This window comes from Citrus clementina, unplaced genomic scaffold (assembly GCF_000493195.1).
Source record: "Citrus clementina cultivar Clemenules unplaced genomic scaffold, Citrus_clementina_v1.0 scaffold_6, whole genome shotgun sequence".
In the NCBI taxonomy this organism is placed as follows: Eukaryota; Viridiplantae; Streptophyta; class Magnoliopsida; order Sapindales; family Rutaceae; genus Citrus; species Citrus x clementina.
This window is the reverse complement of record NW_006262139.1, coordinates 22756086-22772551: the sequence shown is the minus strand read 5'-3', so window position 1 is coordinate 22772551 and position 16466 is coordinate 22756086. Positions and strand designations below refer to the sequence as shown.

The window sequence follows — 16466 nt, the reverse complement described above, 5'->3', positions numbered from 1 at the left end:
TTTATTTATTTATCAGCTTTAGCTAGATTCATATATATATATATATATATATATATATCATTGTTTATATCTTATCTTACTTATTAAAATTAAGAATATTGATAGGTGAATGTTAAGGAAAAACAAACTCTTTATAAAAACTAATGGACATGATATTATTTAATTATTGTCATTCATATTATTTATTCTCATTATGTGTAATGACTTTGATCCAAATTAGTTATACTTTCATATAACATCAGTTTGTTTAAAGAGATTATGTTATTGTACAGTCAATATCTATTTGTATTAATTTTTCTGTTTAGCAAGATAATTCTTACTTTTAGTTTATATCAAATGGCGTTGTAAAAAAATACTAGACCAATAAGAAAATCTGCTTAATTAGAAACAATAAAACTATCATTTAATTGTCTTAAAAGTTTATTTTTAAAATTCGATAATAAATAATGTGTTTTACATTAGACGAAAGGTAATAATAAATTAAAAATTAAGCAAGATCAACATTCAACCGATAAATGCCACATTGCTGGACACTTCTTCATTCGGGTCTCGGAATACATTCTTTCGGATTCAGTTTAATGCACTCGTTGACTACTTTTTTTTAATTAACATTTTGGATAAATTCCGCTCAAATAAAAGGGCAAAAAACATTTTTCACCAATTAATATTTAGAGTAAACATAAAGGAGCTAATTGAAATTCACCCTAAAATTTTGATCCGAAGGTCCGATAGCTGTCACGTCATCCAATACCAAAAGGCGGTCAAAATTGAGAAGACGCCATTTGCCAATCCTTGCTAAAACAGTCCACATAAAGTCCGTTCTGCGAAACGCATCGAAATGGCCGGATTCCGATTGCCGCCGGAAGAACCCGAGGTTTCGCCGCAACAGCCGCCGCAGCAGGTCCGCATCGCGGGCGATCTAGTGTCTGACGACGAGCGGTCAGTCGCTGCGGACTCGTGGTCAATAAAGAGCGAGTATGGAAGCACTCTCGACGATGATCAGCGCCACGCCGATGCCGCTGAGGCCCTCTCCTCCGCCGCAAACTTCCGCGCTAATTCTGATTACAAGTGTGAATCTCATTCTTTCGGGAAAAAATAAAAAACTGTTTGGTTCCCCGAGATATAAAAAGATTACAATGAATTAGGCTGTCTGTTGTGCGCCACTAGTTTTTAATTTGCAATTGATTTATTGATTTATTTCTTAAAAATTTGAACGTTTGCGTTTTGAAATGTTCTCTGTCTTAATATGAGTTGTAGAACTAATATATTTACAAGAAAGAATAAGAGACATGAAAGTGATTTACTTCTAGAGAAGTAGCTGTGTAGAATCATATGATTTGTTTGGGGTCTGTGATTGGCAAAAGAGCTGAAATTTCAATGCTTATATTCTAGTCCTTGTAACTTGTCACTAGATGTATGTGCTGATTGTTGTGTCCATTGTGTATAGTTCTGACAAGGAGGAGCCAGATCCAGAAGGGATGGCATCAATGTTAGGTCTTCAGAGTTACTGGGATTCTGCTTACGCAGATGAGTTGGCTAATTTTCGTGAACATGGCCATGCTGGTGAAGTTTGGTAAGCACTGGGGTCTTTACAGTCGAACTTGTCTCCTTTATAGTATCTAAAGCAATAAACTTTTGAAAGGCCTTTCTATCGAAGCACTCTGAAATGCAGCTTTAAAAGTTATTCTGGCCAAATGTTTAGACTTAAAAGGATGAAGTTTATGAATGAAGGAAATATATCAAGTTTAAGACTGTAGTTCATACTTAAGTATAGTTGTTGGGTTTCAGTAAATTGGGAAATTAAAATTCGCGGAGGCTATCCCGCAGCTTCTTACATCTTTGAATAAAATGCATCTACCCGACAGTTCTGAGCGTTTTCTCTTTTCTGCGGCCTGTGGAACATTACTGCTCACTCAATATACTAAACATCATATTGAGATGATTTGTTTTATCTAATTTGCAATATCATAAGAACGTTAGAATCTGTACAGCAGAATGTAAGCTGTGTTTGCTTATGTCTGTTGGAGTATAATCGGCCTTCACTTTCAGGAAAATAACCTTGGTTTGAACTCAAGAACAGATGAACATGTAAATATTTAATGAATCCTCTTTGAAATAGTAGAGGAGGTAAAATTCATAACTCTCTTACTTTTTTACAAAACCTTTTTTTTTTTGGTTCGTGCCCCCTTTCATTAGGTTTGGAGCTGATGTCATGGATGTTGTTGCTTCTTGGACAAAAAGCTTGTGCATTAGCATATCACAAGGTCACATGCTGAATCATGTTGAAGATCTTAAGTCTGAGCCTGTGGAAGAGAATGATAAGTATTTGTCTTCTTGGAGTGTACTTGATATTGGTACTGGCAATGGTCTGCTTCTTCAAGAACTTTCCAAGCAGGGGTACACACTGAGATTTTGCCTATAGTTCTGGTATTTTGTAGTATATTGATCTAAGAAATTTATAGTTCAATGTAGTATTTCACTTGCAAATTCGTCTCCATTGTTTCTTTGTATGGAAACATGATATATACATGCTCTGTAGTTTGTAAGATTAAAGCAGGAGTAGAGTTAATCAAATAACAGGGGCTCAGAAAGTGATCTAGGTTAAGGCGGGATATTGACAAAGCAAAAGAAGAACTCATACGTGGCATTTTGAAAGCTTACAATTCCTATATTTCATGTGATGTGTTGAATGTTTTGATATGTGGAGAGGTGTGTGTGGATGTGGTTTGTTTGAGTGGAAAAAGACCTGCAATCCACATATTTAGTAGGAGTGGGATATTGTCTCAGACTAAATGGTTTAACAGTAATATCGTTCCAACTTATTTACTATTAAAGTACTTGTCATTGGAGTACTTTTGTGATTAATGTTTTACAAGAACGTGCTACAAAATGGATGTTCGCAAATTAAAGTACAGTTCTGAATGTTGCATCAATGGCTTGGTTTGGGAAGAAGTGTCCATTGGAAATGTCTGAAATTTTGATGTACTGTTACATATTGCTGGAAATTATATTATAATAACAAGTAGATTGATGTGTATTTGTTTTCAGGTTCTCTGATTTAACTGGAGTTGATTATAGTGAAGATGCAATAAACCTTGCTCAAAGCCTTGCTAATCGTGATGGATTTTCCTGTATTAAATTTTTGGTAATGAATATTTCGGTGCAAATATTGACTTATTTCATCTGTAAGTCAGAAAGAAACGAGCACTATACATTTGATTTATATCAAATTGGTTACTATATGTCAAATGAATGCTTTCTTTTAAAATGAATCATTCTTTTGTCCTTTTTCCCCCTAGATGTTACAGTCAGATTTGTATCCTTGAATTAGATATTTGCTTATCTATGGGAATTTCGCCTTATTTCTCGAAACCTCCTGGTTTAACTTTATTTTTTTTTAATATAAAGTTCATTTATTGCATTTGCATGATGACCATCTTGCATATGAGTTGGCTATCCAAAACTTTTCTTTTTAGATAAATGTTGCCATTTTCTTCTCTAAAGGTGTAACAAACTTGATCTTTGGTTAGAGCCAAGAATAAAACTTTCAAGTTGTTCCTGATAAGTTGAGGAGAACCGTGGGATGCTGATCTTTTTGAGTTATAAGGCAAGAATATAATATCTGATGGTTTTGCTGAATTTAGTTGTGTTCACAAACAGTGTGAACGAGTTCTCAGACTGTACGTTTTCAGTACTTATAATAACAAAATCGTTATCTTTTTGTATCCTAATCTTTTAGCAATTGCTCAGTGAACATATGTATGATGGTCGTTTCATTTGAATTTCTGTCACTTCTGATTTTAGGTTGATGATGTTCTTGACACAAAGCTCGAAAGACAATTTCAGCTTGTCATGGATAAAGGGACTTTAGATGCCATTGGACTGCATCCTGATGGTCCTCTCAAAAGGTAAACAATAGTTTTCTTGGTTACAGGTATATTATCATCTTTCTCTTTTTGGGTAATCACATAACTGGTTGTGAGTTAGCAACCCTGGTGTTGTTTGAATCTCATAGATAACTATACAGCACTTCTATTACACTGCTAAATAGTGAAAAGTGAACTTGTGTTTGTCATTTTCAGGATCATGTATTGGGATTCTGTTTCAAAGTTGGTGGCTCCTGGTGGATTATTGGTGAGCCTCTTTGGTCTACTTTTTTTATGTTTTGTAAATATCATTACCCTTCTATTTTACACGAAGCTACTTGGATAAATCCCAAGCATAACACACAATGTCATACTTGCATTCTGGGGATTTGCTAACTCACCTCTTGTTTTCCTTGTTTTGATCATGTTGGTAGGTGATCACATCGTGTAACAGTACAAAAGATGAGTTGGTGCATGAAGTGTCAAATTTAAGTCAAAGAAGGATTGGTGTGTCCCAGGAACATGAGATCAAAGATGAAGAAGCATGCAGGGAGCCTCCATTCCGTTACCTTAATCATGTTCGCACATACCCAACCTTCATGTTTGGTGGATCGGAGGGATCTCGTGTTGCCACTGTGGCATTCCTTCGGAATTGAAATTATCTCATGTTGCCACTCGGGCATATTCCTTTGGAATTGAAATCAATTAGCTATGTCTTGGGTGGATTGTAGTTTTAGATTTTGTTGCAGATTAAGTTCATGTTTGTTGGCCTTCAAGAGAGTGAGATAGTGGAAAACACAACTTGTTGGCGATGATGAATTCATTGTATCCTACAATTGAAAACATGACTTTTCTGTTTTAAGCATATGTTACTGCATGACTTCTTGTTAAGTCAAGGATGCAATTTTTGGGTCAAGTAGGTGGAGTACGGTTGAGATGGTTCAAGACCTTCATGGGAGTCACTTTCTTGACGAAAAATTATTTTGTGTACGGAATATTTTTCAACTATGATACCTTCATTTGTAAAGCTAAACACGCTTGCCGTTTAGAGGGATGTATTATTATTGATCATCATTCGCTTTTCAAGTTGATCAAAGTCCAGAATCCAACCTCTGGTGGCGAAAACAAAAAATTAAAAGGTGATGGTCCAGGTGGGATCAACTAATTGAGGTAGTGTCGAGCCAGGAGCAGGTGGTGGTCGCCGGTCTGTGAAGCCAGCCTCAGGCGGTGCTCACTCTAGGAAGCATGAGCCTCCAGGCCTTTGCCAGAAGCCCCTAACCCAAATCTTGACTTGGAACAGGCAATTAATGATGATGTGTTTACCCAAAGTCAATAATGATGTTCACACTTTACCAAACGGTTAGAGTGAGAATGATGAATGAAAATAAAAATAAGTTGTTTATTTGAATTATAAAAATATGAATCAAAACAGATTTTATGTTCATTCATGTGTTTATTTTATTTTGAAATGAAAATGGACTGTTGTAAGTTATTAAAAAATCCTTCGTTAATTATTGTCTATAATAATAGTAATAACAACAACAACAACAACAATTACATTAGTAGTAATAATTATAAATAATGAAGGCCTTGTTTGACAATATTACAAATTTTTTTGGATTTCAATAAATTCTGTATGAATTAAAATACAAAAGCGACAAAACTTAATAAACAAGGGGCACATATAAAATGCATAGATAAGTTCAACATGATTTCCACTACAACAGAAGTTCCAGCAACAGATGATAAAAATCATACATAACACATATAAAAGTTCAAGTATTACTAGACTACTAGTTGATAAGTGACTTACTGTATAGATAAGTTCAAAATCGCAACATATCAGCACAGGCACAAAGATTAACATTGTAACTGATATCGAATTACATCCCACAACGAAGCATTTGAATGACACATCCTTTCTTGAGGTGATCTGGCATGGTAAAGAACACGCAAAATAAATCATGTTTCGTAGGCAGCGTATTAGATGCATCGTATGATTGTTCCACCTCCAAGCCTTCAACTTTGCACATTTCTTCATATAACTTACCTCGTAAATCAACTATTTCATTATTAGTAGTAGAAAGCATATTGATCAGCCATCTAGTTTAGGTACCATTACCGCCATTGGCTCAGCCAATAGTGTTTTTTTTCATGCTTTGGCCTTAGGAGTTGGGAGTTGGAAAGAAACTCGTTCTATTTATTAAATAATAATACAATAATAAATGTCAAAGAACAGTACAACATCAAATATCAAAAGAACAATATGCTATCCAAATACCAAAGAACAATACAGCATCCAAATTCAACAAATAATACATTTAATTGAAAAACAACCATCACTGTCAATCTCTCATGAACCAAACCATACAAACCCGACGTACATTACTTTGGTTATAAAGTGGCCTTTTCAAAGTGGTCTCATTCTTGTCCGGGAACTGAGTCGAAGAAACTCATCGAGAGAGAAAAGAAAAGAAAGCATATAAGCTCAATATTTTGGTTTCCTTCGGCTTCCTTTGTTTCTTTTCCTCCTCTGGCTTTTTTGTCCACATACAAAGGTACTTCCGGGTAATTGATGAAAAATATTTTTACGGTTTGACCATAAACTATTTGTTTTCAAATTTCAACGATGTAATGTGAAACCAAATAAAAAATGTGCGCTCAAACGAGACAAAAAAAAAATCATGTCAAAGGCCCCGAATTGATCTTATCAAAAAAGAAGGGGGCTCTAATTGATGATACAAGTTAATTAATTGCTAAGATTTGGTCAGAATAATCGGATAAGCCACGACTTGAGACAAAAATCGATGTCTTTCATGCAGTATCCATACAAAATCTTCGAGAATTAAAAGATAGATTTCGTGATTAATAAACAACATATATCTATTAGTGAATATATTTCAATATGGCAACATTATGTTTACTGGGACCCCTTCAAATTGATTAGCTAATAACATCATCTAATTGGAAGAACTGGGACGCAGGGGTATGCAGGCGTCATTGTTTTAATATTTATTGTATTTTGGATTATTTGGCTGCGCTTTCAATGTTTTATTATTTGTTATGATTTTGACACCATTCGAAACACTTCGTGGGTAAAGCCAAATGGAGATTTCAAGATTAAATCTCTCCATACATCTGCTGTTTGGCTGGAATCAATGCCAGCAGAAGTTATGAATACATTCAAAGTGTTTAAATAAATGAAAGATTTTCACTTTCTTATAATTTTTTTTTTAAAAAAAAAAATCAAATTTCTCCTACACAAATATTTAGGGAAAAATGGAAAATGTCTCTACATATAATACTCAGTCGAAATAGACAGAAGAGTCTTTTAAAAATTCCACCCAAAAAAAAAAAAAAAGCCAACAACAACAATAAATTCACTTATAGGAAAACAACATAATGTTGATCTTGAAATTTAACAACTTCAAAACAAAAAAATAAAAAAAGCATACGGTAAGTTTCATATCATATAAATAGTGGATTATCAACATAAGTTATTACTGTAAATGATGAATGAAATTTATATATTTTACACTTAGGCTCCCGTTTGCAGCTTTAGCATAGAACTTATTTGAGTATAGTTTTTTTTAGTAGAGTTTTTTACAAAAAGAAAAATTATTTATTTGTTTGTCAACAAAATTTTTGAGTAAAAATTATAAAATTACTTTAATAAACAAGTTATATTAAGAAATTAATGAAAGAAAATCATCAAAAAAAGTAAATAATATTTTAAATATTTTAACATTTGAAAAACACTTTTTAACCTCTACTCCCCCAAAGTCCAAAATTTTGAACTTGTGCTGATAGAGGCAAAATAAATTTTTAATCTTCAAAAACCTCTATTAAATTAACATTCAAATGGCAGCAAAAAATTTAAAAAGGTGCAAATTAAATAAACATTAATTGTCATTAGATAAGTTATACTAAACAGACACTTACAAGAGTATCCAAAGATGAAAATGGGGATTTTGCATGGATTTGCTATTACATCAAAGTTTTTGTTCAATTAACTATAACGAATCCACACGACTTCCGCACACGCACACACGTGCGAGTGCGCACACGCACACACATGCGCGTGCAAGCCCACGCACATGCACACACACGTGCACATGTGGGCACACATACTCACACAAAGAGAGAGATTATCGACATAATTATATGTCTAGAAATTAATTAAAAATTAAAAAATTATATCTATATGAATTACAAAATTAACATTAGCGTTTATGTTCAATTAGCTATAACGAATCCGCACGAATTCTACACATGCACACACATGAGCGCAAGTGCACATGCCTGTGCACGCATGTGCACACATCCACACACACATGTGCACACACCCACGCACACACAAAGAGAGAGAGATTATTGACAAAATATATCTGTAGAAATTAATTAAAAATTACAAAATTATATCTATAGGAATTAATTAAAAATTACAAAATCCACATTTTCGTAATTATATCTGAAGGTGTGGAAGCGAGGGCTGAATGGATCGATTTCCCTTGAACTGACATTTTAAAGGGGAAACTTATTTAATTTATTTGGCATTTGGAACTAATATTTGGAATTTAGAAATAAAACTATGTTTTTGCAATTTTAGGTCCATTTTCTTACTGCTTTAATCACGCTTAATGACTCTAAAAAAACCACATAATGAAGCCGCAACTTGCGCCAAAATTGATGTGTCTTTGCATAATTTACATTTTCCAAAATTTTGATTCGGTGATAAACGACATTGAAAGCTGCTCGGGGCAGGCGCTCTCTCTTTATAAAACTATTATTAGATATATCTTCAACGTGCAGAAAGGTTTACCGAGTCCTTTTCAGTTTTCGCAATCATCTAACGATAATTTTGTTTAATAGTGATTATTGGATCACAACTGGGAAGCAAAGTGCATGGCCAGCGGACATCAATATATTAATATCTAATAATTTGGACTATTTGGAGCCAATAAGCAATTACCACGTGCATGTTTACGATGATTTTGACATCATTAAAAACTCTCCCAAGGCAAAGCAAAATCATTTTCTATAACCTTTGATTGAAGGAAATAGACAAAAGCTTTTGAAAATTGAATAAAAGTTGAAGGACGAGGATTGATCACCACTAACACCATATCAACTAGATTCTTCTTTCATTGAAATTTCTTATAAGATTATGACGTTAAAAAACTTACGCAAAACTTTTCAAATCATGAAGGCAAGCACAGACAATGGATTAAACTTCTTATTGTAAATAATGAATGAAATTAAAATCTAACACACTCACAAGAGGATATTTATATGCAGAGTTACACAATTTATGTTCACAAATTAAACTAGAATGTAAGTCATCATTGGCTAATATGAACTAAGACGGAAAGAAGGCAAAGAAAAGCCGTGCCACTAAGGCAAGTGAAGCCTATTGTCCCACTAATTAATTTTACAATCTCAAAGAACTGCCGTAAATCCTTGGCTCTTTTGAATTTATAATCATACCCAGGTGAATAATTCCATCCATATTGATCGCATCTGCAACATTTCTCGAGTCTCTCTTTGATTTGAATCTTCTCTATCCTCTCCCTTAAAACTTTCAAATTTGCATCAACAATATTGTTATTACTTAATCTACCTGTCAAAAGCAAACATGCAAACAAAGCCCTCCCTAGTCAAATATTGAACTAAACTTGCATGCAAAGGAAACGAATATATATCTACACACACCCACCCACCCACCTATAATATTTGATATAAACTTACCTTCATCTCTAAAGCTCTGATGAGCCATAACTTGCAAGGCTCTTCGAGTGTTTCGCTTGAAAGATGGTTTGATCAAAGCATTGAAATGAGGAAGAGAAGCCGCCATAACTATTCTTTCTTCAATGTTTCTGAATATGTCTTTCTTCAACTAGGGTTTCATTTACACGGAGTACTAGCTAGAATATATAATATTGATTAAAGTTGGCGAAAACGCGTAGATTCTGGCTATGGCGCTGGCTGTATATGTGCGTGTATATATATTAAAAGCTGGTTTTGGCCTTCTTTTGTAATTAAGGGAAGAGACGGTTTTGTGGTCAAACCCATAAAAGAACAAAAATGCAGATGTCTTCCATGAACAATTGAATTGGAGTTATAAAATATTAAACATTGAACAATAAAGAAAATTCGGGTATGATCAAAATGGCAAATGTAAGGATGACAGCTTTACCAATATTATTAATTCTATTTAAAGTTGAATGGTTAGGGTCAAATATTATCAAGGTTTCTATTTGATGAGCAAAATTTGGGGTTATGTGGTTGGATTGTTGCGGTCAGATTAGCCACAGATTCATGTATATTGAGGGATTTCAACTCTTCACCCAATTTTTTAAAACACGTTGAAGTTAATTAATATTTACAATTTCTTTTGGTCAAAATCCATTAATTTTTCGACTACTTGACGCAAGGTAATAAAACTGGGGGGTTTAAGTAAATCGAGAAATAATTATCAATCAGTAGAATTGGACATAATGATTAATTATATAATAAACACACATGATTTCCATGCTGCTTTTTTTTTTTTCCCCTTTTTTTTTACAGGGACGGTTCAATCAAGACGTGACAGTATTAATAGTATAATTAAATAGGTTTATATATAACACTCATTCTCTGGCGTTTAAATTATTTTTTACTAGATATAATTATATAAACTCTGAGGGTTTTGAATAATCTTCCCATCCCTCTTATTCTCAGATAACGAAATAAAAAGCTCGATATAATCAGCGCACATCATTTGCTTGCAAATAATATTGGGTATATTCAAGATTTTAGATTTACGAACATATATACATCATTTCTTCACTCTTGCTCATAGTCATAAACAAATTTTAGTTGTCTGTTAAGTTACAAATAATAATTAAGGAAGAGTCGTAATGACGATTTTAACCTTAAATGTTGTAAGTCTCCTTTTTCCCAACTTTTGAGGGAAGCGAAGTGAGAATGATCAATTTCCACCAATCTCGCTAAGAAGATGATGGTGCTGCAGTGCAGATAATCTCGCTAATCTCGATCTTCACCTCGTCTCTTACCGAAATTCAAAAGCCGCTTTCTCATAATCGATGCTAATATTTTCTTTAATTATAGTGTTTGTATACTTTTGTTGATATTAAGAGGTCCCTCTTGACAGGCTATGCACTCTATGAATTACATTTTTTTTTTTTAATATATTGTTTATACTAAGGGTCCCTCCCATATTCATTGGCGAATACTTCATCAGATTTCATACGGGAAAGACCGAAAAAGATAAAAGAAACTTTCAACTTCTAATTCAAGATGAAGTAGATGAGACAATTATAGGCTCTCTCCACCAGAAAGTCAACCAAAATATTTCAGGAAACTGATCGTTTGCCTGCTCGCGAGCTGTCCATTTCTTTGAAATAAGAATCAATCCATTCGCTTCAGCCAGCGTTATAGCGCTCATACATCTCATAATTATCAAACAAGAGTTCCAATTATGCTTAAATAACAATCATGCTCAAACTGTAGACCCAGTGCCTTAACTTTGAGTTTGAGACATCTAACAATTCACTTTGAAACGTAATCGTTATACTTCATGAATTGATCAAAATCTCTCTAATATTGTTGTACGGATGGGTTTAAAATCTACTCAAGTGTTCAAAAAAGAAGTACAGAGAGCCATCAAGATTTATTTTTACTCAAGCAATGATCTAACTGGTGAGTTTTAGCACAGAACTACATAACCCAGAGCTGAGGCACAGATCTTAGTTTTGCCTAAAAATTAACCAGCTCATTCAATATCACCACAGCAACTAGTCAAACAAAAGAGGGTTCAAAATGCGACAAAAATCTATTAATTTTTTGTAAAGCTGTTCACTCACAAATCAACAATCATGTCCACACCCGGAAAACTTGGAACGCAGAACATTTTAGTTCCAACAAGTCTCAACTACATAAATGATGTCATTTGTTCCTTTCAGCTAATATTGAAACATCTTAACCAACTTTATTATCAGGAACATCCAATATTACCAATTACCTATGTAGGTATCAGAATAACAATCAAAGGTCCTCAAAGATTGAAGACTCAATAGCTGTGTCTCATTCATTGGCAGTTGCATCCTCAGGAGGAGCACTCCCTCCATCTACACACACACAAAAAAAAAAAGGGGGGAAAAAGTAAGTTTCCTTTTCTCCTTTTGAATGAAAAAAAATTGAAGGAGAGGTATTCAACATTAGCGGTAAAAGCTTGAAAAAAAGTGAATCCAGCTATAAGGCATACCTTCACCGCCCGCTGGGGCATAAGGAGACTTCCGATATCGTGTTTGCTGTTGTGTGGGCTGAAACACAACAGAAAATATAGCACTAAGCCACCAGCTAAATGCAAGTGTATGCTCACTTCTTAAAGGAACCTTAAAGTATTGGCTTCCAAACAAACCTCAGCACGTGCTCCATGTGATTTGCACACTTAAATATGATACTCATAAAATATATAAAAGAAAGCATCAAGGAAAGAGATGATCTGACTGACTCATTTTATACTGGTGCAATTTTAAGTATTGCTACAGAGATTGTAGAATTATTAGTTGCAATCATTCCTATAAAATCCAATCTTGCATCAAGTGTTTAGATAAGTAATTATTATACTTAAACATACAGTTCTGTACCTGATTGAATAAAGTCAAGAATATTATTTTTTATTTGAAAAAAATAAAATAAAATTACTACCTGCAACTTGGGCCGAAGGGCTTCAAGTGGTCCTTTTGGCTTCTCAACACCTTGCTGCTATCATTCAAATTCATTGAAGAATATTGGTCAACTAACTTAATGCGTGTTCCCCAGCACCATCAAGCTAAGAAAGAGCATAGTGGAGAACCAATGTAAAGTACCTTTCCAAGTGCCCAATCAGCAGAATCAAAGTAAGCACGCTCGTGGTCCTAACATCAAATTAGATATATAGTTGGAAACAGCACAATTCAGCATCTCACCAAACTATGGAAAAGTAAATTCATGACAAAAATCACCTTAGAAATAAGCGGTGGTTTCTTAGGGACAATTCCTCCGTATTTCTTCTTTAAAGCAGCCTCCTGTTAAACAAAAAAGAGATGCAACAATAAGCAACAACAAAAAGATCTAACAGCATTCAGTTTCAGATCTTGAATTAAATCAAGTGCATAAAATCCAGGTCATAAATCCAAACCTCCTCTTCGGATGATGGCATGGTTTTCTGAGACTCCTCAGGAGCATTTCCATCTACCATTTCTTGATCTTTCACTTCCTCCGTGCCTGACATATTGTCTCAACACCACCCAACCACACAGCAACACTGCCATAGCACACCAGTTGCTCAGACAAAATTTCAGTAAAAGTTAGGAATAATCAACGAAAGCTGTCACACAAACATGAGGAAATTTTGGTGAATTCAGTCACCACAACATATGTCACCGCATTTCAGAATGCATTCAGATGAAATTAAAGAAGCAATTTAACTTCAGAAGAATTAAACAAATGACATTAAGTGCAGAAGAAAATCTCAGAGAAGTAACACCAATGACTGATCAAATTTGCTAGTATAAAGAATGACAACTCAATTCAAGATTCAATAACCCAAAAAAAAAAAAATAATAACTTACAAACTAATTCATAAACTACTGAAGATTTGCAGTCTAATAGCGGATTTTTAGGGTGCTTTCTGTGAAAATCTCTTCCAACAGAAGCACCTGAGAACAACTTTTGAGAAAGCACTTGATAGGTGTTTTTATTAACCAAAAATAACTTTTTACCTAAAGTATTTCTCTAAGAAAGAGTTGCAAGCTCTTTCTTCATCCGAAAATTTATCATTTACCTCTATGTTTCTTCCAAAGATTTTCCATTAATTAAAGAGTTTTTCTAGAGGTACCAACAGCAAGCTATAATCATACGATTGATGCATCAAATTCTCCAATTTCACACAATTTAATTAACCCCATAAATAATTTAAAAAAATCATTACAAATGATTTGCAGCATAATCAGAATAAGAATGCAAAAAGTTTCTAATAATATTCCAAACATTCAAAGATAATAATATTAGCACACCCAATAAAATAAAATAAAAAAAGAGGGAGAGAGATCAGGTTTGAATAAGTACAGCAGCTTATAAATTAAATCCGCAAATGAAGATTAAATCAAACAAAGAGACACACCAATGTTGACGTGCACTAACATGGCCATTACAACTGCAGACTTAAATATTTTCAGTCCCAAATAAATAAATATGAGACAAATAAAAAAAAAAAAACCAGGAAAACAAAATGATATCAAGACGGATAACAAAATAAATTATAAAGTCCGAATCTACGGAGATATAATAAAAAAATAAAAATTATTTATAATCAGCTTCTCGATTTGTGCCATAAATCCAAAAATTGCCAAAAAAAAAAATTAATACAAAGAAGTTTTTAAATATTACATTAAAGAAAGAAATCCCGATTGATTAGGGTTAGGGTTGCTGTTCTGCTTGAATGCTCAGCCTAATCAATTTTCTAGAGGCGGGAAGAGAGATCTAACAAAAGTATAGCAGAGAAGACGAATTAACTAGCAAAAGCGACGTCATATTTACCAATCAGAATTTTAAGCTCCGAGGGCTGCTTCAAACAAGAAAAAAATAAAGAGATGAGTGAAGGAAGTGATCGTTGAGATCTATGGACATGATCATCCGTTATATTGTGGGGACCGTTGCTGACGTGGTAGATCTACTGGCGATAGAAGCGAACCTGGCAATTTCTTACATAAATATATAATATATATGGTGTAATGTTCTTACCGACGGTAAATTTTTTTTTTTTTCCTGTAATATTTACTATTCTTGGTGCTATAGTAAAGCTATTTAATAAAATTTTGTTATAAATAACTTTTTTGTTTTATTCAAAAAAAAGTTGTATTACCTTAAAAAAAACACTTGTATTAATTAATATATTTTTGAGTAAAATATCAAAAGCCTATGAAGCATTAAAAAACTAAGTAATATCTCAAATATTTTTTAATGCTCTCTTGTAATTGCTTTTACGACTTAATAAATTACTTTTTACTACATCATATTATTAAATAGATAAATACTTAAAAATATTTAATTTTAAAAAAAATTATATAAACTATTTTTTTAATATAGTACAATTTGATTAACATATTTTTAAAATTCAACTAAGATTCGCTGAGATCAGTATTATTATAGCACAATCAATTTGAATGAAGATTACAGTTTTATAATTTTACCCCTAAATTACCGAGAAAAAAAAAATCAACTTCCAGGCAGTTATAAGAGTTGAACTGTTAGCACCCCATGAAAATTCTAATAAGACCTCTTCACTAAAAGTAGCCCATCCTATGACGAAAGAAATTGATTTATCTCTTACCCCGGATTTATTTTGCCCAAAAAAATATTTATTTTTAATATTAAATACAAATCCTAAAATATTAATTTTTCTTTTCTTATTATACAATCTCTATCTTCATAACTCTTGAGTAATCATCTACTAATGGGTCCTTTAAGTTTATAAAATAAGGGACAAATTAAAAGACAAGTAAAACCCATATTTAAAAATAGTGTATTTTGTCATGTAGTGTATTGAAGTGTATGTTTTTTTTGTTTTTAACTTATCCCTTACTTTAATAGTTTAAAGAATCTCTCATGACAAAATTATTTAATAACTCTAAACTCCCATAATTTTCTAAAATAATTTTAAAATTAGAAATATAAATATAAATATTGAATGTGATGATTAAAAAAAAAAAATCTAAGTGTTTAATTGAATTTGAATCTCCGTTCAAAGCAAGAAATGAATTAATTTGTATTAGATTGTTTAATTAATTTCAATTAAAAAAGTGTTTTATAAAGAATTTTAAGGGGGTGTCAAAAGTCTACTCTTTACACTAAGGCTAGGCAAACCAATTAAATTTAGATGGATTGTTTTGTTATAATGAATTGATTGAGTCAATTTTTTTAAACTTAATTACTGATCGAGTTGGGTTATATTCATTAATATGAATTCATATAACTCAACCCCACCCAACCTAACCCAAGATTTATAAAAATTATAGAAAATTAATTTCTTAAACCATAAATGGCTAAACCTTTGAATTTTTTTAGTTATTCTATAAAAGAGTCTCTTTTTAATTTTTCTTTGTTAAACCTAATATTGATTAAATTCTCAACACTCAAAATTTAGAAATTTAGTTCTTCTATAAAAGAGTCTCTTTTTTAAAATTTCTCTGTTAAACCTAATATTTGATTAAATTCTCAACACTCAAAATTCAGAAATTAAACTTGAATTTTCACTAAAACTAAATTAATAGATATTCAAACACTGTGTCATGTTATTTATTGATAGATGTTGGGTCTAATGGACAACATTTAATGTCATGATGAGGAATTAATAAATATATTTTTATTTGAATTTGATTTTAAGTACCAAACAATTTTTGTTTTTAACTTTTATGTTTGAATTTTTTAATTTTTAATTTTAATTAATCCGATTAACCCAACTTAACTCAGTCCAATGATTATGGGTTGGGATGGTCTGAGCTGGACATATTTATTAAGTTAGATTTGGATTGATATTTTCTCAACCCAATCGAT

The 16466-nt window shown here is 32.6% G+C and overlaps 3 protein-coding genes across 7 annotated transcripts; 1 reads left to right on the top strand and 2 right to left on the bottom strand.

Moving 5' to 3' along the window:
• The first annotated feature begins 711 nt into the window (after positions 1 to 711).
• On the top strand, positions 712 to 4914 carry LOC18038966 (EEF1A lysine methyltransferase 2). Of its 2 annotated transcripts, XM_006430623.2 has the most exons (7): positions 712 to 1068; positions 1448 to 1573; positions 2197 to 2397; positions 3049 to 3145; positions 3805 to 3908; positions 4083 to 4134; positions 4301 to 4914. In XM_006430623.2, exons 1-7 carry the CDS (start codon positions 839 to 841, stop codon positions 4520 to 4522), a joined length of 1032 nt encoding a protein of 343 aa, XP_006430686.1. In that variant the 5' UTR covers positions 712 to 838; the 3' UTR covers positions 4523 to 4914. The 2 variants fall into 2 exon arrangements, with proteins under 2 accessions (XP_006430686.1, XP_024037480.1); XM_024181712.1 differs by lacking the exon at positions 2197 to 2397 and having other exon boundaries at positions 740 to 1068.
• Positions 4915 to 9166: 4252 nt separating this feature from the next.
• Positions 9167 to 9957, bottom strand: LOC18039302. 2 transcript variants are annotated; one of them, XM_006430621.2, is made up of 2 exons: positions 9615 to 9957; positions 9167 to 9486 (listed from the first exon to the last, which is right to left on the bottom strand). In XM_006430621.2, exons 1-2 carry the CDS (start codon positions 9718 to 9720, stop codon positions 9209 to 9211), a joined length of 384 nt encoding a protein of 127 aa, XP_006430684.1. In that variant the 5' UTR covers positions 9721 to 9957; the 3' UTR covers positions 9167 to 9208. The 2 variants fall into 2 exon arrangements, with proteins under 2 accessions (XP_006430684.1, XP_024037479.1); XM_024181711.1 differs by having other exon boundaries at positions 9167 to 9444.
• Positions 9958 to 11673: 1716 nt separating this feature from the next.
• LOC18039254 (ribosome biogenesis protein erb1) lies at positions 11674 to 14535 on the bottom strand. 3 transcript variants are annotated; one of them, XM_006430619.2, is made up of 7 exons: positions 14451 to 14535; positions 13051 to 13176; positions 12875 to 12937; positions 12740 to 12787; positions 12579 to 12635; positions 12133 to 12190; positions 11674 to 11995 (listed from the first exon to the last, which is right to left on the bottom strand). In XM_006430619.2, the coding sequence occupies exons 2-7, from the start codon at positions 13141 to 13143 to the stop codon at positions 11952 to 11954; spliced, it is 363 nt and encodes a 120-aa protein (XP_006430682.1). In that variant the 5' UTR covers positions 13144 to 13176; positions 14451 to 14535; the 3' UTR covers positions 11674 to 11951. The 3 variants fall into 3 exon arrangements, with proteins under 3 accessions (XP_006430682.1, XP_006430683.1, XP_006430680.1); XM_006430620.2 differs by having other exon boundaries at positions 12579 to 12632; XM_006430617.2 differs by having other exon boundaries at positions 12579 to 12632; positions 14301 to 14522.
• Between the last annotated feature and the right edge of the window lie 1931 nt (positions 14536 to 16466).

What these genes read in the sequence shown, in the direction of transcription:
- LOC18038966 (XM_006430623.2), top strand. Translation starts at nt 839, where the DNA reads ATGGCCGGATTCCGATTGCCGCCGGAAGAACCCGAGGTTTCGCCGCAA. An exon ending in CAAGAACTTTCCAAGCAGGG is followed by an intron (nt 2,398 to 3,048) that starts GTACACACTGAG and finishes ATTTGTTTTCAG; the next exon opens with GTTCTCTGATTTAACTGGAG. An exon ending in CCTGATGGTCCTCTCAAAAG is followed by an intron (nt 3,909 to 4,082) that starts GTAAACAATAGT and finishes TGTCATTTTCAG; the next exon opens with GATCATGTATTGGGATTCTG.
- LOC18039302 (XM_006430621.2), bottom strand. Translation starts at nt 9,720, where the DNA reads ATGGCGGCTTCTCTTCCTCATTTCAATGCTTTGATCAAACCATCTTTC. An exon ending in TCAGAGCTTTAGAGATGAAG is followed by an intron (nt 9,487 to 9,614) that starts GTAAGTTTATAT and finishes TGCTTTTGACAG; the next exon opens with GTAGATTAAGTAATAACAAT.
- LOC18039254 (XM_006430619.2), bottom strand. Translation starts at nt 13,143, where the DNA reads ATGTCAGGCACGGAGGAAGTGAAAGATCAAGAAATGGTAGATGGAAAT. An exon ending in TGCCATCATCCGAAGAGGAG is followed by an intron (nt 12,938 to 13,050) that starts GTTTGGATTTAT and finishes TTTGTTTAACAG; the next exon opens with GAGGCTGCTTTAAAGAAGAA. An exon ending in AACCACCGCTTATTTCTAAG is followed by an intron (nt 12,788 to 12,874) that starts GTGATTTTTGTC and finishes ATTTGATGTTAG; the next exon opens with GACCACGAGCGTGCTTACTT.